General features: G+C 42.6%; 1 protein-coding gene across 5 annotated transcripts in view; it reads right to left on the reverse strand.

Moving 5' to 3' along the window:
* The window catches only part of Vav (Vav guanine nucleotide exchange factor), a 385,659-nt gene that overhangs the window by 279,517 nt on the left and 79,635 nt on the right, over window positions 1–26,507 (reverse strand). For 3 of the 5 annotated variants that reach the window (XM_068383126.1, XM_068383123.1, XM_068383127.1), the window contains exon 5: window positions 17,680–17,845. In XM_068383126.1, the coding sequence (XP_068239227.1) occupies window positions 17,680–17,845 (166 nt within the window). Of the gene's footprint in view, window positions 1–3,921; window positions 4,028–17,679; window positions 17,846–26,507 lie in introns of all 5 variants that reach the window. The other 2 variants (XM_068383125.1, XM_068383124.1) reach the window with 1 other exon arrangement.

Raw genomic sequence — 26,507 nt, forward strand, 5'->3', positions numbered from 1 at the left:
GACTTGGGATTATCAAAACCCTTGGACACTAACGTCCGACAGATATTGCAAGCTTGGGGGTTCCAACAATGCAGGGATTCAGAAATAATATTGCAGGGGGCATGAAACCTGCATGTATTATGACCGTAAAAGTACTTACTCTTAACATTACAGAAGACTGCAACACATGTCATCTGGAGTTCCTCCTATAAAGAAAGGAAAGCAGAATGAGTATGCAATTCATTATTTCACTGATAATCAATATGTAAAAGTCATCTTTTAACTAAAATAGCTTAGGATAGTAAGCTAGAAAGGGATAGTGGGAGACACATACTTGTGTATCCCTTGCAAGCAAATGCTGTTACATCCCCTCAGTATTAACTATAGATTCCTTTCTCAAGGCAACTCTAACGAAAGGGTTCTAACCCCTAGGGGTAGAAAAAGTGTACAATGCCACTGTCCCTTTTAAATATTCAACACTGTTGGGTAAGGTTGACTGATTTCTAATCAGAGTATTGAAGGAATTCTATTCTTTCAATATAGAAACGGTCTCAGCAGAAGCCCGCACAAGGGTACCCAAGATATGTTAGAAAATAACTACTGTATAATCATACTATAGTTTTCTGTTTGCGGTATATACTATATTGCAAAATACCGACTACTGTATAACTATATATTGTAGTCCAGCCAGTGTGCTGCCATTATGGCTAGCATCTGACAGCACGGTCCAGCCGGCATGACGCCAACTGGACTAGGAAATATAAGACATATATTTGTGTATCCTACCCAGCCCATTTGCTGTCGCCTTCCTTTCCAATATTAAAATCATAGAGTTTCCTGATCAGGGAAACTCAAGGATAAGGGTTCTAACCTTTAAGGATAGAAAGTGTACTACCACCGGCCCTTTAATTCATTTAATATTGTAAAGTAAAACATAAACTGATTTCTAATCAGAATATTGAAGAAATTCTATTCTTTCAATATAGGAATGGTCTCAACAAACACCTGGGCAAGGATACCCAAGATATATTGGAAGATAACTACTAGTATAATATATACAATAGTTTTCTATCTGCAGTATATCCCATAATGCAAATATACTGGCTACTGTATAAACATATACTGTAATTCAGATGGCATATAGCCGGCATAGCTAGTCCCTGCCAGCACAGCCTGGCCAGCATGCTAGCTAAAAGAGAGAGAGACAGTATGGGGTGAAGGACTGCCTTATTACTGTGTATGTATAAACTAATCAAGGATGTAAATATCTAATTTACTGCCTTTCTCCAGAAAGAAGGTTCAAATGGAAGGGGAGAATGTATCATTCAGGATTCCATCCAGCCATCAGTACCATCGCCAGCAAGGTCCGGCCGTCTAGCACCCATCAGCACTGGTACAGTTGGCATACCGCCGGCTAAGTCAGCACCTGTCTGTGCCAGTCCGGCCGGCATACCGCCGGCCAGGCTGGTACCCCGGCAATAGCACTTGTGGCCGGCAGTCCAAGGGGGTACTGAAGAACCTTAGTGACAGAAGAGGCTTCCCACCAACAGCCGATGACATGACTGCCAGCAGCCTGCATAGCTGCCGGCAGTCGTCATAGCTGCAAGCAGTTGTAGTAAACATGGCTACCAGCAATTGTCGTGGACACCGACAGCCGGCAAAGTCGCCAGCAGCCATCATGGCTGCTAGCAGTTGTCCTAGTCGCCGGCAGTCAGACAACAGCTGTTGAGTAGGAGTCCGGCCAGCTCCACAACCCACCGACAATCGGCGAGATTGCAGGACGACGGCCCAAGGAGATACGATGGTTAAGCCATCACTAAAGGACATAGGAGGAGGGAAAAAGGGTCCTGTATGAGGTGTGGAAAGAACCGGTAGGGTTGCCGGTCCTACCACACCTTTAAGAAACTCTGTTTCAGTATCGGCGCCATCCTAGGCGGCAGGAGAATCTCTATTCCCCAACCTAGGGTCTGCCAATACAGTTAAGGGGACGGCGGCAGTGCCGCCTCCTCTCAACAAAGGAGAAACAGAGTTCCAGTGCCGGCGCCATCCTAGGCAGCAAAAGAATAAACATTCTTCAGCCTAGGGTCTGCAAGCACAGGACTAGTCTTCTAGACCGTAGGGAGAAGGTGGCGGAATCATACAACCACTTCAAGTGCGGCCTAGGGAGGGCTAGCTTCCTATGCCGGCAGCCTACACGGCAGGGGAATGACTATTCACCCTGCCGGGCGGCTGCCGGCACAAGACTAAATACTCTGAGGTGCTGACCGAATCCCAAAACCTGCTATCTGCAGCTAAGGGAAGGGACAGAACACCCTAGGCTAGTCATGCCTGAATGAGAACTCGAGGCACGACACATTAGGGTTGTAGCCTAAGGCTACACTCAGAGGGAAGGAGGGATTACCCTTAAATCTCCAAGGAGACGAGTATCGGTTTATATAATAATTCTAGGAGATATCTATCTCCGCATGAATAGATAAAACAATACACGAGGGTAAACGGAGAATGTCTAAAAGTATACTAAATCGCCTATGTTAGGTTACCTAGGCAAGACGAAATCTCGGTTACCTAAATCACCAAAACTCTGACTCATATGATCGACATAGAAAAAGGAAAATTATGCATATAAATATCTTTAAAAGTATAAATTGCCTAAATAGCTTTCATAATTAATTAATTAATGCTATTTAAACCGGGAATGTCGTTCTACTAACTAAATAACACATGCCTAACGAACGACTGAGCCCATGGCACCTCCGGTAACAGGCCTAGCTCCTAAGCACAATAAATTACTCTAATTTCACTGTGAAACAGGAGCTAAAATATAGACATTGTAAAGAATCAATACTCAACTTTCCAGAGGCGAAAGGAGCTGGAGATTGCATAATAATCCTTGAAAATCGATCGAAAAAGTCAGATCAACAGGGAACACCACCGTGTGAAATCGCTATAGAATTAGGAATGTCCGCCATCTTGGATATGGCGCCATCTTGATACTCAATAGTAGTATGGGAAGTAGGGTAACCTTGATACGGCTCCCCTTCTATTTTTGCCACTTTCGCCCTCGAAGCGTAAACGCTATTCGGGGTGAAGATTGCTATGTGGCGTGTCAAGAATACGTCCATGATATTATGAGATATCCTTGAGAAAAATTTAAGGATATTCGCGCCAGGAGTTAGAATTCTGGAGACCTAAAGGTAAATTCTTTGGGAATATCACTGTAGTATATATTTCCCTTAGGAAGCTACTATTAGGAACCTTCCATCAGGACAACATGGCTTGAGCCCAAAAAATAGCTGTACAATATAGGGTTACAGAATGAGAGAGATCTTGGATGTTCAGGTATCGACTATCCAATAAGATCTTTGCAATGTTACTTGTTGGAAGGTTAGACTGGTAAAATGTCCTGTGTGTTGAAGTTGCACTGTATCATTCAATATAATGGGATCTGACACCAGTCCAATAAGAAAATGAGGGGGAAATCATTGGTTGGAAAGCTTCTGCAGAACAACATGGCGTAAATGCATGCGAAAAAGACAGTTAAACCACGACTCCCAGTATAATACTATTGATGTGAAGAAATTGAATTCATGACTCCCTATCTAGTTCTATAATACCTAAAAAGTACAAAGTCACTTGTACTGAATAACGAGCCCCCCAAATGTAATCATGTAAGTCCTCTGCAATTCAAAACCGTCTTATCTTAACTTCATGCTATTTGACTAATTTCTTGAAGCTAATTTGGTATGATATATAATAATTTAATTTCAAATTGTTTTTAAATTTGCAACAAAATCATAAATGCGATTGAATCATACACGGGATATTAGCTTTCAAACGGGAGATAAGAAAACCACAACCCTCTTAATAACACCAGTATCCATTTTGATTACGCATCCAAATACAGGAAAAACCTACTAACAGTACCTAGACAGGAGGCCATACCTGCTGTTGGTGTGATGGCCCGAGCCTGAGCTCTGTGTAAATCTCCTCTCTGAAACAGTACGCCTCCTTTTCATTCCAGTAAGCGTTCTCGTCATCATCTCGTCCACTGCACAGCAGAGCAAAACATCAATAATGGCAAACAAAACTAACAACAAATTAGAGGAACCATATGGTAAAAGTAATGATTTTTGTTCATCCATATAATGATGCAAGAGCAAATAAACTAGCAAGAAATTCAACAGTACACAAAAAGTATGTGATGTGCATCAACAAAAAGCACTTGTACTATCAACTGTTCAGCCTAAAATATGAAATTAAAACCTAATGAAAGAAAAGAATATGTCCCATGCACATACATAAAACTTTTATATTTACTGTACTGTATTCACTAATTGCACTCAAGAGCATCTGAATAATACTTATGAATTTAACAGCTAAAATAATAAAAGAACTTATTTTTTACTTTTACCATATTGAACATCAATCAAGACAGTCCAAATGACATGCAAATACTGTATTAAGCAAGCCAACCCATATTAAGTTAATAAAATGTACAAGTCTAGTTCTTCAATGGCCCTTTTTTATGTACCATTCCATAATAATCAGACAAGACTTAAACAAAAGCAAAACCTCTTCACTCACTGGAGAACATTGGCAAACTTTCTCCACATAAATAAACCTATGATCAGTTTCCATGGGTAATAAATATATTCATTCCTTATTTTCACTTTCCCCCTTACATTAGTGAGAGGATCAGCATTTTTAACAAAGCATGAAAAAGCCTTTTAAGAATCTTATGATACAGCAATTAGGGTAGACAAAAGCTGTTCAACATCCAGTAGGAAATTGAACCTCACAGTACAGAGAAATTTGACCTCAGACCTTCAGATTTCTTATTCTTTCTTAGACCTTCTGCTTGAACCCCATTTTCCACATATACTGTGGGTACCAAATGGGTGGGGAAAGGTTATCATATATTCTCTAAAGGCAAAGAATCTCAGCAGAAGGAAGATATATGACAGCCCTTGTTTCAAAGAAGCTTTTGGGACGTACAGCATTTGCACGGTAACCAAGTTAATCATCTTAGGAATAAACAGAAATAATCGAATTTGCAATGTTATCAAGGAAATGTGAATCACATTATTCAAATATATAAAGATGTTTTTTTTTTATAAAAGTAACCCAGTTATAGCATCATTTGTTTAATCAAAGATCAAGGTCATTCAGAAAACTCAATGATCAAGGCAACATAATTTGTATTTTGTCATAAATATTATTGAAAAAAATTTCCTTTGAAATTTTACCAATTAAGTACCAAAAAATAATGCAGTTAAATTGGTTGACCTCTAAGCTTTCAAATAATACCTTATATGGCCATATAATATAATTTCTTTCATAATTAAAAGGTAAGCTTGAACCCTAATCATGGAAGAAACCTCCCACTGAGCGGAGGGGACTGCTGTTTGACCTAAACTCATTGGATCATTGCTTCCTCCATTCATAACTCAGACTCGTGATAAGAAAAAGAAGTCCACAGGGCCTATTCCATTAATATTAACAATCTATAATGTTAGTCTGCACATTAGTTCACCACATATACTAAGTGTAGATGTTAACAGCACGTGCTGAAGAGGCTACTGCAAGGGATTTAGTATGGCTTTTAGTTTGTATACCTAACAATGATGTTCAGCACATGAACAGTTGGACAAGCCTCAATATTAAAGTCAGCAATGATGTCCTACATGCATCCTTTTTAAACTATAATCTTTTAATATGACCTTGACCTATAAACATTCTAATGAGATAGTCCATGTTATGAAATCATTTACATGGCTGCCATGAGCACACTAACTACCAAAAGCTTGGGCAAAATGACAAATTCGAAGATAATTTGTATTTTTCCTAACCATACAAACCTTAGCTATTTACAATGGGTTTACCTTTTAGCGCAGCTGAAATGGCGAGCCATTAGAATTTAACGAGGGTGTATTACCCCCGCGCTAGTTAGCGGGGGGGGGGGGGGGGGGGGGGGAGGGGAGTGGTAGCTAGCTACCCCTCCCCCCCCCCCACACACATATGAATGCTCACTTTCACTTAGAGGTAGGACTTGTCTTGGGGGACGGGCTGGGGGGCAAATATGTGTAAATAGCTAAGGTTTGTATGGTAAGGAAAAAAACAAATTATCTTCGAATTTGTCATTTGTTCCGTAACCGAAATACAAACCACGCTATTTACAATGGGTGACTTACCCATTAGGTAGGGTGGAGAGTCCCCAGCCATACTGGCTTTGGCTTTACCCGGGGACTCAGAATCCGAGTGAGTCGCACTCGAGAAAAAGGAGTCCCTGCACCTCACAAGCTGCTTGCTCCGCAAGGAACCGTGTGGCCTACATAAGCTTGTGTCTGAAGGAAGAAGTGTGACCTGTCCTTGGCAGTTGACCTGGAGTTCCAGAAGGAACTCTGGGTTAGGACGTTCCCAATACCACCTCGTCAGGGTATGGGGGACGCGACAGTATTGACTCAATACTCGGAACACAAGGAAGCATGGTTTACCTGCAGACGTTCGAGGTCAGCTATGCAGAGACCAGGATGCTGCCTCCCTGTAGAGGGGATGATGAAGAAAGAAATAAGGGCCAGACATACTTCTTTCGTTCATGCAGACTAAAACCTGATAACAATGCCCTCAACCTTCTGCTACCTGTCCAAAAAGGAGCCTGAGGTTAGACCAGCTGTTGTGTAGCCACCACAGAGCGATAGAAAACGTATCGAGACTCCTGTGGGTCACGCCCTGCAGGAAGCGGGCTGCGAAGGTCATTAGACGCTTCCAGACTCCAGCTTGTAGCACCTGCATCACAGAGTAGTATTACTCGAAGGCGAGGGACGTTGCGATGTATCCAACATCGTGCTGTAGGGCGACGTGACGGGGGAGGGTCTGGAGACAGGTCGAGATGAATGTCCTTGAGTCCGGGCTGAAGAGGTATACTGGTGACTCTCCCCCGTGTCCTCCTTGTGCTCCCAAATCGGCTGCAACTGAGGACAAACTGCAGCTGTTCCCAAAGTTAACCTCTCGATTTCTTTACTGGCAAGAAAGAGAAGGTTTTGGGACATCAGATACAGAATGGAGACTCGAAATCTTGAAGGAATTGGACCGAAGGGCCGGGACCCCCAGATTCTGAGTCTAGCCAACAACTCAGGAGCGAACCTGAATGTTGCCTTCCCCTCTTCCCTAGAAAGGGGGAGTCGTACGAAACCAAGAAGATTGCTTACACACTGGCCGTGGCCAGAGTGAGCAGGAGACCCAAGGCGGAATACAATCCGAGGCCTGTCGTAAAGGGTCTTGAGAAGATCTCTTAAAGGACTAAAAGTCCGAGCCATGCTCCAAGTTGGAGGTCTTCCTCCGACTAGGGCAGGGACGATCGTAGCTTCGCATGAGCGAGGAAAGATCCAGCGGGCAGGAAAAAGTTATTCCTTTAAGCCTGAAGGTCAGGGAAAGGCTGAGCGACAGGCTTCATTGCCGAGAGCGGAAAGGAGTTTCCTCCCGCCGAAAGGCAATAAGACCGTTATTGCTGGAGAAGAGGCCTCAAGGGAAGAGGTATATCTCCCACGGCACCAACCACCGAAGACTCTTCACTTTGCCTGGAAGACCCCTGCGGATGACTATCGCAGATGACGCGACCTCCGTACCGCGACTGTAGCGGGTTGTCTCTTCTTGAGGAGGAGGCGTAGTGTCTCCAGGCATGAAGCCGAAGCGATGAACCGGTTCGGGAGAGATGTCGCAGTGTGGTTGTTTGAGTAGTCTGTGCCGTGGGAGAAGCTCTCCCGGGAGTTCCGTCAGGGGAAGCAGAGGGTCCAGAAACCGTTCTGCGCATAGTCCCAGTGGAGCTCTCCCATTGAAAGGTTGACAGACAACCTGGTCTTGTTGAGACTCATTGTCCACACACAAAAAGGAGGGAAGACGCAGGCGTCGAAGTTGTCCCATCATCACCGGAATGCATCTTGCCAGAGTCTCGGGGTCTGAGACTGGGGGGAAGAACAGCGGAAGCTTGAGGTTCCAAGCTGTCGCGATCAGGTCCCCCAGACCAGGACTTGCTGGTTACCCAAGGTCAAAAACCCCGAGGTACACTCTCTCTACGAGGCTCTGCTCGGATAGTCGGAGAGAACATTCCCCTGCCTGGAATGAGAGAGCCGATGGTGGTATTGAGAGAATCTCAATCATCCCCGTATCTCTACTGCAAGATATGAAGGTGTGAAAATGTGTCCCCTGCTGGTTAGAATACGCCAGAATCATGAAGTCGACGCGCACGGGGCGACTCGGCAGGAGCTGTAGAATCTGTAGAGGGGCCAGACTAAGGCCCCTAAGCCTGCCTGAATGATGGAGAGGTATCCTTCAGGTCTTGACCATAGGCCTGAACCGGAACGTGCCACCCCCCTTTCCTTTGACGAGTCAGAGAACAGCATCAAGAATGTGGGGGAAAGGACGAGAATATCCACTACCATCAAAAGGCTCCATAGGTCAACACCCATTGAAGGTCTAATAGTTCCGCTGGTCCCATAGGGGCCAGGAAGTCCGGTAAAATGTTGCCTGAAGCCACCGGAACTTGGACCGCCCCACATGAGGAAAGGATAACTAGGAAACGTTCCAAGGTAGGGCTGAAAGCTCTGCTCGACTGAGAACAGGTACTACGACTCTCCTCAGTCTTGCCACAGTCAACTGAAAGGAAGGCTCGGAGGATGTCGTAACAGAATCTGGCATCCCCAGGTGGTCACCCATCCAAGTACCGACCAGAACCGACGTTGCTTAACCTCGCTGGACGGACGAGAAGCGGGGTTTCCAACGTGGTAAGGCCGTTGACTCAAAATCATGGCCAGATACTCCAGATGTTGAGGCAGAAGAAGAGAAGGCTCCAAGCAAAATACCATGAACCCACACTCATGGTAAGCATCCGGAAGCTTGTCCCGGCGCTGAAGAAGGTCGAACCCAAGCCTACCGGAATTGACCAGCCCTCCAAATAGCAGAGGAGGCGGAAGCCTGCACCTGAGCGGCCATGAGGAAGGCAGGGAGAGTTCTCTGGGGAAAAAAACCTGCTATGCCACGGCGGGATAGCCACACTACATCATAAGCAGGAATACTTGCAGTCTAGGCTGAATTCGACAAGCTCCCTGGAAGATGGATGGAATGGAAACTGAAAGTACCCGTCCTTCCGATCCAGGGTTTAAGGAGTCCTGTCGCCTCGTTACCAGTCTGATCGATTCTGCTGTTCTACGCTGGCCGAAGTTTGTTCGACAAACTTGATCAGGGCTGAGAGGTCGACTACGGAACTCCCCTCTCAGATCCTTCCTTACAAGAAAGGATCGACTGAAGAGGCCGGCGGTGACGCCGTCGATGATCCTATGGAAGACCTTCGCCTAAGGTATGGATCATTCTGCCAAACTGGGCAACTCTTGCTGACGCTATGGCATAGAGGTTCAGAGACACTGAATTCGCTGACAGAGACGGCAGGCGCAATATCCTTGGCTGATCACAGAGATTGTGCTGGAATGGGCATCGGGAAGCTGTCATTCGGATGAGTAACCTTAAGCATCCTCCCAGCGAAAAACCTGCAATCCTAGAGTTCGTGAACTCTGCCGCTCCTTTTAGGACTATGCCCCCCCGGGGGAGCCTCCCGTGCCATCTGTTCCTGACAGGAGGAAACTGCAATTGGACACCTTGTCCCAGTTGTCGTAGCCGATAACTTAGGCCGACGTGGTTGAAAGAATTCTGGAAGAAAGCGCCTTGGAGGAGTGAAAACGGAAGTCGATTTCCTCCGCACAGCTGCTGTCTAAGTCTCTGTCCTTGGGCACAAAGAAACTCTTCTCAAGGATGGAAGGGTGTCTGAGGTCGTCGACCTCCACAGATGAGACACCCGAAGGAAGCCCTCAGTCAGCGCGTCCAGATGGTACAACATCGAGCTTGTCCGCAAATAGATACTTAACGACGAAAGGCCAAGGTGCCTGAGCTCGAGAGGAGGAAAGTACCCATGATCTTCCTGTAGCTTCCTTGAACCAAACCTCGGGCCGTAACCGAGGAGGGAAAAGACCTGGTAAGCCCCCAAAGGAAGGGGTAAGCAGTCACCCCTTGTCCGATGGAGAAAACTCGAACGGAAAGCCCCCCTGCCAAAAATCCTTCCAGGGAATGACGGGGAAGGGCTATCCCAGGTTCTGGAAAGAGGAGTGTTGCTCAGATCTCCCTGAAGTTTCTCCTATTCTTGCAAGTGCCATGCTCTGCGTTTACGGGGTGAGGCCGTGTTCTGGAAATACGCTCCAGAAGAACTCGCCAGGCTGGCCATGCTGCGAAAACCCTAATGGGAATCGTGGTCGCAATCGCCCTGGAGCTCGCGCGATGGTAATTCAAAGATTTGCGCGTGGGCGAACGTGGAAGCGCCCATGCGCGGTAACACAGGAACGCAAACGAAGGTGAGCGAAGGAGCGCAGAAGGAGGGCGAGCGTGGTAGGAAGGGCGAGAGCTGGTGGTCGATGAGCGATAACCCATAGACGAGCAATGGATACTGCAAGAAATAAGCCGACGTTTGTGCGAAGAAACACTGTAGGTTCGAGCGACGTACCACCGTCGGTTCGCGCGCGGGCAAACATGGGAGAGCATGGGCGCGGACGCACATGAGCGTAGACGTGCAGGCGAATGAACGAGCGGGCGCACAGGCAAGCGGTCGCGCAGGCGAACGGTCGCGCCCGTGCTCAGGCGCGGTCGTGCAGGCGAACGGTCGCGCAGGCGAGCAGTCGCGAGGGTGGGCAGATGAATGAGCGCGAGTCCGAGGTGGCGAACGCAGGAGTTAGCGCGATGGCGATATGGATCAACAGGCGATCGGTGGTGAGCTGTTGAGCGCTAACGCGCAGGTTGGCGATGGCGCGTTGTGGCATGCCGACGCGATGGTGAGCAGCATGCTCAGGTGAGCGATCGCGCGATGGCGAGCAGCATGCGAAGGTGAGCGATCGCGCGATGGCGAGCAGCATGCGAAGGTGAGCGATCGCGCGATGGCGAGCAGCATGCGAAGGTGAGCGATCGCGAGCAGCATACGCAGGTGGGCGATCGTGCGATGGCGAGCAGCATGCGAAGGTGAGCGATGGTCAGCAGCATGCGCCGGTGGGCGATCGCGCGATGGCGATCAGCATGCGCAGGTGGGCGGTCGCGCGATGGCGATCAGCATCCGCAGGTGGGCGGTCGCGCGATGGCGATCAGCATCCGCAGGTGGGCGGTCGCGCGATGGCGAGCAGCGGTCGCGCGATGGCGAGCAGCATCCGCAGGTGGGCGGTCGCGCGATGGCGAGCAGCATCCGCAGGTGGGCGGTCGCGCGATGGCGAGCAGCATCCGCAGGTGGGCGGTCGCGCGATGGCGAGCAGCATCCGCAGGTGGGCGGTCGCGCGATGGCGAGCAGCATCCGCAGGTGGGCGGTCGCGCGATGGCGAGCAGCATCCGCAGGTGGGCGATCGCGCGATGGCAAGCAGCATCCGCAGGTGAGCGGTCGCGCGATGGCGAGCAGCGGTCGCGCGATGGCGAGCAGCATCCGCAGGTAGGCGATCGCGCGATGGCGAGCAGCATCCGCAGATGAGCTAGTAGCTGGCGAACCATGTTCCTTCAGAAGTGTTGGAGAACGTTGGCGTGCCGGCTGTAACACACGCGGGCGATCCGGAGATCGCCGAGAGACAGGTGATCGCTGGCGAGCTGATGATCGCTGACGAGCAGAAGGCAACGCGTGGAAGCCTGCGCAGAAGAAGAGTCCTTGACCCCGACCTGAACCGAAGTTCTAGGTCGCGAGGGCGAACGTGGGCGCGTAACAGGAACCAACAGGAACAGCAGGGATGATCATCATGAGAGCGCTGACGAACAGGAGAGCGCTGATGAGCAGGAGAGTGCCTGTGCGCTAACACTGAGCAGGAGCAGGAGAGAACACAGCAGAAGGGCGCGCAGGGGAACCCTGACACGCAAGGGAAGAACCCCCGTGGGAGGCAACCCTTTGCCCCGAAGGGATCGTTGTCCGCCGGGAGACTGATGTCCGTCGGAACACCGTAGCCTGTCCGCCGGGAGACTGATGTCCGTCGGAAGACCGTTGTCCGTCGGGAAGACCGTTGCCCGTCGGAAGACGAGATCAGACTGCTGTCCATCTGCACCAAGACGGAAGATCAAGAAAAAGGAGTTGTAGGCTGCAAACGGAGATTCAAAAAGGCGCCTCTTAGCACCCTTATAGGGAGATGAGAGGCCCTTACGACGAGGCGGACGGTGGGCCTTACGGCGAGGGAGGCTAACAGCAACAGAAGAATCCTCCGATGAGGAGTCTCTATGAGTGTACTCTCTCGCGAACGAAAGAGAAACACTTCGTAGAAGAGACTGGTCAGCCAGTGACCTAAAAGGAGCAATCCTCCAAAGAGGAGCTCCTGCAGTTGCCCAGCCCCTTGAGCGAAACTGCAGATGTGATCGCTCAGCACCAAGAGCATAGTCGCACGAAAAAAAGGCAAGAGAAGAACCCCCCAAAAGGAGAAAAACTCAAGCCTGGACAGGAAAAACTTCCCTCGGAAGGAAAGTTACCCGCCCAAGGAGGCAAGCCTCCTGAGAGTTCTAAAATGAACTGGAGAGCTGTCCGTCGTCACGGGAGTACTTCCAGTAGAAGGAGACACGCCCCTGACGAAAATACAAGGGGGGAGGCAGCAACAGCCGAATCCCCAGGCCTCAACAAGACATCTCACACCGTTGCCATATTACAGAAACGAACTAGATCGGTAACTGTAAAAAAATAAAACAAAAAACATTAGTAGACATTCATTCCCCCGGGAAGGGTCCAAAGAGGAATCCCGAGGGAAAGGAAACAAGAATTACACAACAGGCACGTGCTCTCACAACCACTTACACTCACGGAAGGAGAGCAGTAACCAAAACAGAATTATAACAATTATAATTATGTAACTATGTAATTATGTAATTTAAAAATGAATGAACACTAAAGAAAGAACGAAAACCCCGAAAGGAATCGTTCTACAAGCTGAAAAAGAAAAACAACTACAATTAGATTCATAAACTAATTGAGACAAACGTACGGCGTAGCAACCCCCCCCCACACGGAAAGGAAGCTACAAGGGCGTAGTAACACGTAGTAAAAGGGTGAACGACCTCAAGAGAGAGAGAGAGAGAAAGACATAAGTCAAACTCGATCGCCACCCATAAAATTACGCCGTGGTGGCCTAACTGCCGAGGACTCCACGTAGATATCGTACACTGCACACACAACTCTGAAAAGGAAACTTACTGATTTCTATACTCAAATATATATACAAACATGAAAACATGTTTACATATATATTGAGTAAATGAAAAGTAAGCGATTAAGTAAAGACAAAACAAACAATGGCTGCCAAGAGAGGACCAAGACAGAGACGTCTGTCACAGTGCAAGCCAAAAGTGAAAGTGAGCATTCATCTGTGTGTGAGGGGGGGAGGGGTAGCTAGCTACTACTCCCCTACCCCCCCCCCCCCCGCTAACTAGCGCGGGGGTAATACACCCTCGTTAAATTCTAATGACTCGCCATTTCAGCTGCGCTAAAAGGTAAACCCATTGTAAATAGCGTGGTTTGTATTTTGGTTACGGAACAAACAAGATCTATCATAGATTTTCTTCATCCTGATATTCAAGACTTTCCCAAAAATTCATGATAACTTTTGCACACTTTTTGGTACTGATGTTTAGTATGGGTTACAGACTAAATCGTGAAATAACATCCTAATAATGATCATAAACAAATTTACAGAAATGCGTGGGACCCTGTGAGTGAGAAAGTCCTGCAATTTTCCAAAGACAATATAACTATATCAATTATGATTATGCAGAAGTATGCCTACGGAGCAGTAAAAAAAAATTTAACAGAACTCATTAAAGTTAACTACAAAAGTGCATCCAACATTGTTACGAAAATAATTTTCCTAAGATATCATTCTTAAGTCAATAAAAACATTAACATAATTTAGGACACTTATAATGAAGAAACCATTAAGACAAGAATTGCAAACAATAAGAATTAAATAGTACTTACAATACACAAACAAAGCATAGAACTTGAGGAGTTATAATTAGTTATGAAAAATAAAAGTAAAATATTGGTAATAGAGAACATATGCTGTTGCAAACCATATTATTCATAATAATATCATGTTACAGTTCTTTTGAAAATAAAAAATACCTGAAATGCTGTGTAAAAATGAACACTCATGCAATTACATAATACTAATAAAAGCTGTGTCAGTTCTGCAGTTTTCCTCATAAATCTCATGGATTGAGCAAGGATTTACCGAGAACCCAGACCTAAAAAGCATAGATTTCCCATATCTGGTATTGTAACTGTAAATAATTACTAAATGCCACATACTTCAACTTCTACATTATGTTGAAATCTCTAGTCATTCTAGTTTCAATGCAAGAAATCATCATCGTCTGTTTTTTGGCAATTGTACAACATTGAGTGACTTGGAATTATTTCGGTGCCACGCAGATGGCAAAGGGGAAAAGATCAATTTTGTCAAATACAAAAACCTTGTGGACAAGAATCTAGAGAAACAAAGAATGATATTTTGTATACCTGGAACGAAAGTGCATATACTCATTTATCAAGTGGAAAAATTAACCTATATGTTACCTGTTCCAGAAGTTAAAGCTCCCTCCTTTCATTCTAGGTTGCTGAACAACTTACCATAAATTCTTTTATTTTATTCAGAATACTTGAAGTTAAAAACCCACTTCCCGAATTCCAAAATAACTGCAAAAAACAAGGTACACAGGGGACCTTCCCTAATGTTAAGGGGACCGGCTCGCTTGGGGGGGTATTGAAAGTTTGCTTAACTCAATTTTGTTCTGCTACCCTTTTATGGTACACCTAATGGGATGTTGTTAAAGGAAGTTTCTTAAATTTTCTAATAATTTTTTTAAGACTATTTTACAGATTTTAAGATCCATTACTTTAAAACCTAAAGGCTACCTCCCTTTGTTTTTGACTAAATGTGAAAACTAAGCCAAAATATACTCACAAAATGATGGTTTATTAGAAACCATGGACATAACTTTTACATAATTTTTTAAAATTCAAAATGTGAGTAATATGAAAACGTGTCCACAGTTTCTGATACAAAATTTATCATGGATTCCAAAGGCTTTTGAATAATGAATATTGAACGCCAAATAAAATAGCCTTTTGAGTTTCAAAGTCACTCATATGCATGAAAACCTAGTTTTGAGATATCACACATTAAAGTTTACACAACGATATTTCAAGTGCAAATACATTTTAAGCGTTTTTGTTATGTTTACTATTGGCATGTTTCTATGGTACCTGGTTCCCTTGCTTTCAGAGAGCAATACTATCCCCTTTAGGGGAGGGGTTATGAGCACACCCTCACTATTTTTTGCAGGAAATTTAGAAGCTAGCAGCATTAATGTCTGGAGCATTTATTGTCCAAAGTCTTTTTTCTTTTTTCTTATGAGGCTCTCAAGTTACTTGATAGTCTTCTGTTTCCTTTCAAACTATTTCTTTTCCTGCAGGTGAATTAAGGTGCTTTCTTCATATCCAGTGTTGTGTATCATTATTCCACTTCATTATCTCTACTCTCTTCCATTTCTTCATTATCATCATCTGACAAATAGTTTAAAATCACTGTCATCGCCATGCAAATAGAACCATCATAATCAACAAATCTGTTTTCTGTACAAACATTCACTGGTCTCGATGGCTGGGGCTCCTGAATCAAGTTATAATCATCAACTACTGCTTTTTCTTCACTCATTTTTCTTTGCTTCTCTAATATTTTCTATCAATTAGCTTTTCTGTCTACTCTCCGGTCATTATTTTGCTCTGTATTTTATGTGAAAAGCATCAACAGGATAAAAATAGGCACTATCTGGCAGCTTTCAAAGACAACTTTGATAAATAAAAGCATGTGCACATTTTGGGTAGCTGCATACATCACAAGATGTCTAGTTGTTTCCAATTCCTACCTCTTGTTGCCATTTGACAATTGCAGGAAAACATTTCATATAAAACTATTGATTATATGTCAAATTTAGTAAAATGAAAAACAATTAAAGGATATAATTTCATGATTATTTTGTACTATGGATACTTGTATAAAATGGTAATTTTAAGCTATCTATAAATTAGATAGAGCTTTAATACTTTAAGTTTAGCACAAGCACACATGAAGATTACCAAAAACAATCAAAACAGAAAATCCATGTTTGCACCTACAACCAAACGAGCCACTTCCTTAATACTTGCAACTAAGCAACATTGTACACTGGATTTGAGACCAGACACTGATATTAGCACTGTCTTTTGCTCGATTGACTATAAACCTCTGAATTTATTCAGTTGACCATAAACCTTTCAATTTATAACTTGGAAGCGTAGTACTCTTAACTCATTCACAGACTTTAAAGAGATCATGATAAACTTCATGATTTTTTTTAATATTAGTTGTTTTGATTACAAGTAATACAACCCATAGCATCACTATGCATCATCAGAAAATATTCTCACCAATGTAAACTCAAAAAGGGGAAAAAAAAGAGAGAGAGAGAGAGAGAGAGAGAGAGAGAGAGAGAGAGAGAGAGAGAGAGAGAGAGAGAGAGAGAGAGAGAGAGAGAGAGAGAGTATATATATATATATATATATATATATATATATATATATATATATATATATATATATATATATATATATATATATATATATATATCACAATCTCCAAAACACAAAATTCATTCTTTTCAGCCAACTGCTCTTCTCACAATTGAAGCCAACTTAGGCAACACAACTTATTCTAACTTCATCTAACACTGGTCAAGATTCTATTTCCTTCAATCAAATATCAAATCTCAGATTTTACAATTCTGATCATTAATCCTGAGCGCACAGTAATGTATATTCCCTTGATTACACAACTGATTTCAAATCAAAGAAATAAAAGATCAACAGCTGATTCTATCAACAGCAATCAGAAAATATTTGAAGAGTTTGTATAGAAAATGAGATCACTATAAAAAAGAGGTTGATTGTCAACACTACCACGACCAACTGATTTTTTTACTGGTTAGGTAAATCAGATCATAAGACTACATACAGTATCGACACATGAGAACACTGTAGACTTCAATACACATTAGCCATAGAAAGACGATAGTATTCCATACTTAAATATTGAAAAAGATGTAGTTTTGTCATATAACTAAAAAAAATTACTGTAAACTACATTATAAAAAAAAATATCTAAGTTCATCAGATCTTAAGTTTACCAATGAAAAATTGACATTATATAAAAATAAAACAAAAATTCAGCACTTCAAAACACTTCAGTTCATTTCCACAAACTGAAGTTCTCTGTACATTAATCAAAATTAACGAGGAGTTAATACCTGTAGCATTAACTTACAGCAACACCAATGCTTTATGATAATAAATTACCAAAGGCAAAACCACACAAACAAACAAAACAAGTAAGTTCCTCAAAACATTCTTTTATAATACACTGGACTTTTAAACAAAAGATTACCATTCCAAGATACACGATTACTACAAAGAACACTACAAAATCAAAGCGTGTTTGCCCATGCACATAGTAACAACACCCACACACACCAAACCTAATAAAAAACAAACATTTAAAAAGCAACAACACAAAAAGGTAAAAATAGTTTAGCACAGTACATTCCCCATCATACAATAAAATGTACCTCCTTAGGTTTGAGTGTCACATAACAGAGAGATTCATAAACGGCTTCCTCAGAGTTATGTCTCCTACGAAGAGGAAAACCCAAAGCTGTGTGATTACTCCCATATCGGACCGTGTCATTTTCATTAGAAGCCATGGGCGATGCGTTAGACGTCTCCACATTGTGACTGTTTTATGGAATAAATTGTAATATCCTCGCAAATCAGATACCATAATACTACACAAGTATAAACACATCAAAGCTACTAAAAGAGGACTGACAATTTTTTTTTATTTTCATTTGCCAACAATTAAGGTATTTTAAATAAGGCAAATACTGTACTCAATGATAAAGATACATAATACTATACTATACATATTTTATTAAAAAATTGTCTTGGAGCAGAAAAAGACGAATACAGTATAAAATGACAAGGATACAGTCCATAATACAGTATATCTAAATCTCACTTGAAATCATGGGTAAAAGTTCTTGAAAAAAAAATATATGTATATATAACCTGGTGCCAGGATGGTTGCCACTGAACATGCTTACCCATGGATACTGGGTTATAGTTGCAAACACCAGTTAGTTGGGAGGTGGGACCCCTGATGTAAAAGAGGGATTTGTATTGGCCCTTGCCAACAGAGAATGTTTCAATTACATAAGAAAGGAAAGCAGCATTGACTTACATTACGGAACTTGTTAACAACTACAGGTACTCAAACCTACAATTTGCAAAAAACAATTTGTACTTTTCCTACCTATACAAGCTTCTTAGTCATTTATATGGGTTATTCTTAGTCTCGTTTTCTCTACGACAAGACGATCAAAGAAAAAGTTTTGATTGCATCATTCTTAGTTACTAAGCAACTACTGCGTAGAATGCCTGCACATGACGCCTCTCTACACTCTCCTGGTCAAAGACTTGCAGGGTGGTTGAGACGGGATCTTTGATAAATGACTCAAGTTTGTATAGCTTGGAAAAATACAAATTGTTTTCAAAATATGTAGTTTATTCCTACGTGGATACAAACTTCTGCATCATTTATATAGGAGTTTTCCTTAGGTGGGGGGAAGTCTCTGATAGATATTATTACTATAAAGTACTGTAGAGTAATAGTAACAGGTCTAAGTAAATAATTTGTGAACAGTGTAGCTGGCTTGATATGAGGCAAGGCCTTACATTCCATCCGAGGCTGATATTCTTTGTCAGGGGTGAAGTCCTACCAACATCAAGTATTACAAAAATTATATATCCAATATATCATCAACTACGAAAAAAGTAAGGCAATCTTACTTGCATTAGGGTGAATTTAAAGTGAAGGCTTCAAGTTCAATGAAGATCACCATCTGCCCTGATATCTATTACATACCCTTATAATGCAAGAATAATTGATGCCGAGGTAAAACAGTTAATTGTTTCGTAGGAGCTTAAAATAAGATTATTTGTTGTGCTACATCAGTAGGACCTAATGAGAAAGTGTCTAAAGACATGTGTGAGCAATCTTTAAGATAATGATCCGTAAAGGTGTTGTCTCTTCAATACACAAGCTTTGAGGGCTCATGCTACTGCGTGTTTTTTATGGAATGCTACAGTTGCGGCAAGTCCACGTATATTGTACTTGTGGGGGGGGATGGCGATGCTTCCCCTGAGCATTTATCAGCTCTCATGATTGTTTCTCTCAACCAGAGAGAGAAGCCATTTCTGAACTCTTTCTTTTTGAAACGAGCAGTGCTCACGAACAAATTGGAGATTTTAGGCCTGAAATACATCAGTTTTTTCAGATATTTGCACATTTCTCTTAAGGGACAGAGTAACGTGTCATCATTTACCTCTTTGAGACATTTGAATCGTGAAAGAGTCAAATCTGATATCATTTTCAGCTGGATTCTGGGTTTCGGCCATGAATTTGTGAAAAAAAGACAAAGATAATTATTTCCACCATCTGGAATGACGTAAGATAAGATAGACCATGTAATTTGCTTACGCTACTCTCTTGGCTGTTCTGCAGCTGGTCTTGAAAAGTCTTTCTTTCTGAGGAGATGCTGGATAGTCCCAAACCATAAAGAGACAGGCAATGCACTGCGTTGTGGCACTTTCTTATGTGTGGTTGCCGTAACAGATTTGGACATTCTGGTACTCTTGGTGCTTCAGTTAGAAGTTCCAGCAGGCCTGAATACAACTCTGCTGCTGGCCACTTTGGGGCTATTAGCATTACGCTGACTTCTTACACCTTGGGATGTTCGGACTCTGCTCAGTGTCAGACGAATCAGACTGAACTGTGAAAAGGCGTAAAGGTTTAGTCCACCCCATGGCGGTTGGAATGCATTTTCCATCACTGCATCTTGGTCTGAGACTGGAGTGCAATATACCAGGAAAGTATGATTGAGGTGAGTGGCGAACATGCCCACAGACAGGGAACACCACAAAGTCATGAGTGTCTTCACTACTATAGGAAGCAAAAGCCATTCCGAACCAATTAACATCCCTCGATGACTCAGAAGGTCTGCATTGACGTTTCTCTTCTCAGGGATAAACCTCGATGAGAGAAATTGCTTGGGATTGTGTCCACTTGATTATCTCTAGCAGCAGATGGCATAGCAGGAGAGATGCTGCTTCTCATTGTTTGGAGTTATAGTTCACTACCATGGACTTGTTGCTCATCAGCACCACGGAGTAGCCTTTCAGATTCTCTGGGAAGTGACATAATACTTGTTGTGCTGCTTTTATTTCCAGGATATTATGTGACAGGCCTTGTCCCCTTTTGACCATCGGTCTAAAATTTGCTCCCATCGTAGGTGAGCACTCCACCCCTGGTGAGAAGCATTTGAGAATAGGACAAATTACAGAGGCGCCTGAAGGGGGGTTCCTGTTAACAGGATCTCCTCACTCAGCCACCAATGGAGATCCTTTACCACCACCTTTGGTATTGACAGCAAGGTTACAGGGTGGTCTGATGTATGCGACCACTGGCTCTTCACAGCCCACTGCAACGAGTGAAGATGCATTCTCCAGAAACAACTAGTTTCACCAACAAGGAGAGATGGCCAAGCAGTTTCTGCCAAGATTGGACAGGGTTTCCCCTTCAGAAAGGTCACTGCTATTTCTCTGAATCTTGAGATTCTGTCAACAGATGGAAAAGCTCTGACTTGAACCGAGTCTATGTCCATGCCTAAGTACCTGATGAACTGTTGGGGAACAAGGATGTAATTTTCCAGGTTCAGTTGGATCCCTAACTCCTTGAACAGATCTAGGAGTAGATCCCTGTGGCTTGATAAGAGAGCACAGGACTCTGCTAGGAGGAGCCAGTCATCCAGGTACCACAAAAGTCTGAAGCCCATAGCATGAACCCAGGCTGAGACAAGGCAAAGACTTTGGTGAAGACCTGAAGGGCTGTTGATAGGCCGAAGAACAGCACCCTGAACTGAATTATCTTGCCTCGAAAGAGAAACCTTATGTACTTCCTTTCATGTCTGTGATCAAAAAGACATCTTTCCTCCTGATGGCTTGAAGAACAGTAACCGGAGTTTCCATGTTGAAATTTGTCTGTAGCACAAACAAATTCAAATGGGAGAGGTCTATGATGGATCTCCAACCTCCTGTCAGCTTCTCTACCAGAAATAGATTGCTGAAGAAGCCTGGAGAGTCACTTAAGATTTCCTCCACAGCTCCTTTGGCCAACAATTTAGAGATTTCCTCTAATAAGAGTAGGTCTTTTACTGAGCCATTCATATAATATTGTTAGATTGTCAAAGTCATGGTCAGAGGGTGTGGACATCCTATGAAAGTGATTTGATATCCTGAAAGGAGGACTTCTACTTTCCAAGGGTCGGCCCAGAAATCCTGCCACCTTTGCCTAAAGCTTTGCAGCCATCTCCCCATGGTGGTTAAGCTGGAAGACATGTGCCCTCTTCATCTGAAGGGATATCTTCTCCAATGAAAGGTAGGTCTGGGGGCTTCCCTCCTGGAGTGTTATGAGTCTGGTGGAGGCCGGAGTCATCTTTGCTGCGAAACTGGTTTAAAAGGAAAGTTCCTTAGATGTTCCTGGGGAGTAGGCAACCTTGGTGCCAACACCCTTCTTATTCTAGGTTGTCTTAACATCTACACATTCTCTATATTCGTAATTACATCTGAGCAAGGAAAGAGTGAAGATGAACTTACGGAGTCTGAATTTGTGGGCGCTAAAGTGTCCATGGGAGACAGCTGTCCAGAGTATTTAGCTAAGACAGCATTGCACCTCCTTAAAATAGTTATTCCATATGCAAATATTCTGAAATAAAAGGAATTCTTTAGTTTTAGCCCCAGATCTAGATAATTCCTCAAATTTCTTATCAGCGTGTTTTTCCCTAAGTTTTCGGTCACCCCAAAGTGGAAAACGGCTGCACACCAGTGGTCTAGCCAAGAGCAGGCTTAGATTGCAAACATGGCTGCTACCCCCAAGTTTGCAATTTTGGGACCTGAAACAATGGAACCATATTAGCAGCGTCAGTGTTAATAGGGAGTGGGCTCTGAAATGCACCCGACTGTACGTAAAAACGTCTCTGGCGTGATAGGGGTAATGGCGGTGGCTTTGAGGACCTACTGGCCTTAAAGGGACAGTCCACTATGGTGGATAATATAACAACTTGAAAAAATGAAAAATAGTTATTATTTCTACGTAGCCTATGCAGAAAAATGTAGTACATGCTCTCCAGAAGTTTCAGCTTATTATTTTTACAAATAATAAAGACAAATCAATCTTTTAATGATGACGTCATCCTAACTGAGTCGTCTGCATGACTTTGTTTGACAGAATCGTTTTTACGTGTTTATTTTTGCATATATACAGCGTTTTTTCATTTATGTTTCGAAATTTTGTACGTCTGGCAGAGATGGAAGGCATCGGGAGAGGATAGAAGAAGTATGAGAAGACCAGCCAGTATCTCCAAAGACATATAGAAGTGATGATGCACGTGTTTGTTTACTTGCAGTTCATATGTATATTGTGTTTTTACAATGTCCTCATCAACTTCAGAGCAAGGTCAAAGTTACCTAAGGTAAAAGAAAGAACAAAAAGTAAGCAGAGCACAACAACAACAAAAAAAAGAACCAAGAAGAAAGGGAAACATAAAAAAAAAAAGGGAGTACAAATTTGAACATCATAACTAAAACTCTGGCAACAATGAGAGGCCTCTGGCAAATCATGACACTCTTACACCAAATGTGTTAGTACGCTTAAGAGTTTAAATACCACGTTTAGGAAGCCTTTATGTAGGAATAAACAATAAAAGTACAAAGTAAGGTTATCATAATAATGTTATTTTGATTTTTCTAAGAAACAATGCGAAAATTTATAGCAAATCTTTGGGAGCTTATAACTCAAAATCATACTTTTTCACATTTCGGTAACTGTTTCGGCTATTTATTGTTCAATTCTTGAGAGAAAAATATCATTGGAAAGAGGAATAAAAATCCCATAAATTTGTGTGACCATTTTTAATTTCCTTTTAATTTTTTTTTTTTCATGATTAATTTTTTTTGCATCTAGACAAAGAAAATGAAAAAAAAAATCTTAAAAAAAGTAAAGGGAAATTCAAAATTCTGTTAAAACAATATTCAGTATATAAGTAGTTTTTATATTATGATTTTCAATACAATTGGTATCATATTAGTCGAGAAATGGCTACTTAATCTTTTTTTTAAAATAGTGATTTTTTCTAATAAATCTAGAAGTTTTTGCTCAAATGACTTGAAATTTTTGTATGATGAATTATTATATCTAAAACACATATGGAAATTATGCATTTTGAATAATTAGAACAAAAAATACAAAACATAGCTGACAATCCGCTGAGGTGAGTTTTCTGATGTTGAGACTTGAGTATTAAGTCTAAGATATCGTTAGTCTGGTTAGGAAGCAATGCATCGAACCTGTGTCTGGGGCTTTGACACTACAAGAAGAATGAATCAATTACACACTGTCTGTTAGCGGTTTGCGCGTGAGGTGCTCATCTAATCCATCTAAAAGACGGATGAGGTTCATACTCATAATAAAATGTGGGACTTTGAGCGAGGTTACATCAGCTGACCTGGTGCTTGCGTGCACAGCAAGGTTTTCCAGTCATTAATAGTAATTTCATTGTCTGGTTGTTCCACTTTTGGGATAATTGGCTGTTTTATTTTACCAGTCAACTTTCGGTTCTTAACTCTTCCTCAAATGTCCTTCCTTTCCCTAGCGCCATTCATTTTGTGACAAGAATAGGCGCGGAGAAAGAGCAAAACGACTCCAGTTCACACCCGTTGTAAGAATACTCACCTCTAGCAACAGAGTGCGAGGTGGAAGAATTGAAATCTCTCTCTGGCCTCGACTTATGAGGAGAGAGAGCACCTACAGCATGTGCCTTGTCTACGGCGTCTAACAAAAGTCACCTCATGTGCATCAGATGGAGGTGTAACTCGTGGGTAGGGAGGGAAACCTTCTTACACCTTATCCATTTCCTGTACCGGCAAAGAATTATCTGAAACAGTGTCGTTCCATAGAATGTGAAGCATTACAAGCATTAGGCCAAAAGCTAATGTATGGCTGATCATGAAAATTAATGGGTTCATTATTAGTGTAAGATATAGGTTTGCTATTAGTGTAATTCAAGGCTTTGTTATCACATGTCCTAGCCAGATGCTTATATCAGATGGAACTGAAATAATGAGGTGATGATCTACCACGGCCCCTGGGGAGCGCTGATCGTTAACTAGCTTGAGAAGATATGGTAGTAACGTGTCGTGCTTTACCACTGTTATACAGCATTGCAGAAAAATAATTTTACAAGTTAGATAGCAACACATTTCGCGACGTCATGATGTTTGGGAATGATAACCCATTTGAACTTGTTGGTCTGCCCAATAAGCGGAGAAGTTGCTTCACACGTAGGGCTGGTGGCGCGTAAACTGACATCATCACGCTTAGACACACTGACACGTATAGAATTGTTAATTTGAACGTTCTGCCTGACTGGATTGTTAATAAATAACATTCTGGGAATTAAAGCAGGTTTTATTACGCTTGACTTCACAGCTTGGAAGAAGATAAAGTATATAATTGCTTAGAGCAGCTTGGTAATGTCAAGTTTTGGGATGTGGACACAGTAGAAGAGGTCCGACCACCTTCATAATAAAGGGATGACATGTCTTGTGACGCATTCTGCGAACTCTTTAGAGGAGATCTTTGCTGAGGACCCCTGGGCATATTGGGCAAGCCTTGCTCGTTTGTACGAACTGGAGACTGGTAATAAGGGTTTTTCAATAAGGCTGCTTTGGTACTGAGGGAAATGACAGGCTCTACTCTAAGCTTCCGACGTCAGCACGGAAATACTTCCAAGCGTGGAAGGATCTTATCTATGCAATCTGCCATTAAGTTTCTCCACTCAATGCACTCAAAGGGGGTGAGGGAGATATAAGTATAACAGGGTAAACAGGGACTGATGGTACTGATATTGGATCCAGCTCAGGGAGCACAGCTGCCGTATTTAGAGGATCTGCTACAAGAACTGGTTCAAATTCATATTCTACATTTCCAACAGTGGCTTTGATAAAACATTGATCAAATTATGATGGCTGTCATCATCCGTGACAGAAGCTTCAGTGGGTTTTCTGACATAAAGGACTCAAATGGAGGATAACGTTCGCCACAGAACCGATCTTTCATTTCTTTCCACAGAAGGAGAATAATCTCCCTAAGATAGTTTTTTGCAATGAGAACGATATCTCTCCCACAGGGAGGACGGCCACTCCCTGTAGTACTCACATGGTGATTCCACTGAACATCTTTCACCATGGACAAACTGCGTGCGGATCAACATCTACCTGGCTTATTAAAGTACCACAGGGACGCCCATCACAGCTGAGGACTCACATGGTGATTCCACTGAACATATTTCACCATGGACAAACTGCGTGCGGATCAACATCTACCTGGCTTATTAAAGTACCACAGGGACGCCCATCACAGCTGAGGAATAAACTCACAGTATTCGACTCGACTTACTAGTCATAGCACACTCATTCGGAATTCCCAAATAAGGATAAATACACAAGTGACAGTGAATATTAAAGACAGAAGGCACAAGAACGAAGCATTATAAGGGTATAGTGAGGGTGGGTGCAGATGTCTGATGAATTCACAACTAAGAATGATGAAATAAAAACCTTTTACTTTGATTTATTGGCTGTAGAGAAAACAAGACTAGTAGTAATCAATAAACAGTAAATGACTCAGAAGTTTGTATCCACGTAGGAATAAACTGAGGTTGTTAACTTTATGGTATCCAAGGTCCACAGGGGTGCATGCCCACTGACAACTATCCAAGTCAGCAGACATTTTTTCTAATTTAGGAATATTGGGTTCAAGATTCATGAATTCCACAAAATATGAGCTATGTGAATAATGAGTTTGTTGGGAACCATAGGAAATGGCTAATCAATATCAAATTACGTATATAATCACATTTCATCCAGTACATAGATAACCATACAAAGTACAACCCACCTTCAGTACTGTGCAGTAATTCAGAAGAACATAATCTCAAAAATATTTAGACCAAATAAATGAAGCAAATTTAGATTTGTCTCATGAGGGTAATTTCCCATGGCAACAGAATACAATCTAAATCAAAACATATATGCAAAGATGCATAGAATAAATTCAACGGCTTAAAACATACAAGACATTCTTATACAGTAGGATTACTAATTCAAGAAACCATATGCTCAAGTAAAAATAGAGATGAGTACTAAAGATAACTATGGAATGATTGCCCATTTGGAAGGCACCTCAACTGAAATAGAAATATGCCACTTCTATCCAGCAAGT

Source organism: Palaemon carinicauda, chromosome 11 (assembly GCF_036898095.1).
Source record: "Palaemon carinicauda isolate YSFRI2023 chromosome 11, ASM3689809v2, whole genome shotgun sequence".
NCBI classification, from domain to species: domain Eukaryota; kingdom Metazoa; phylum Arthropoda; class Malacostraca; order Decapoda; family Palaemonidae; genus Palaemon; species Palaemon carinicauda.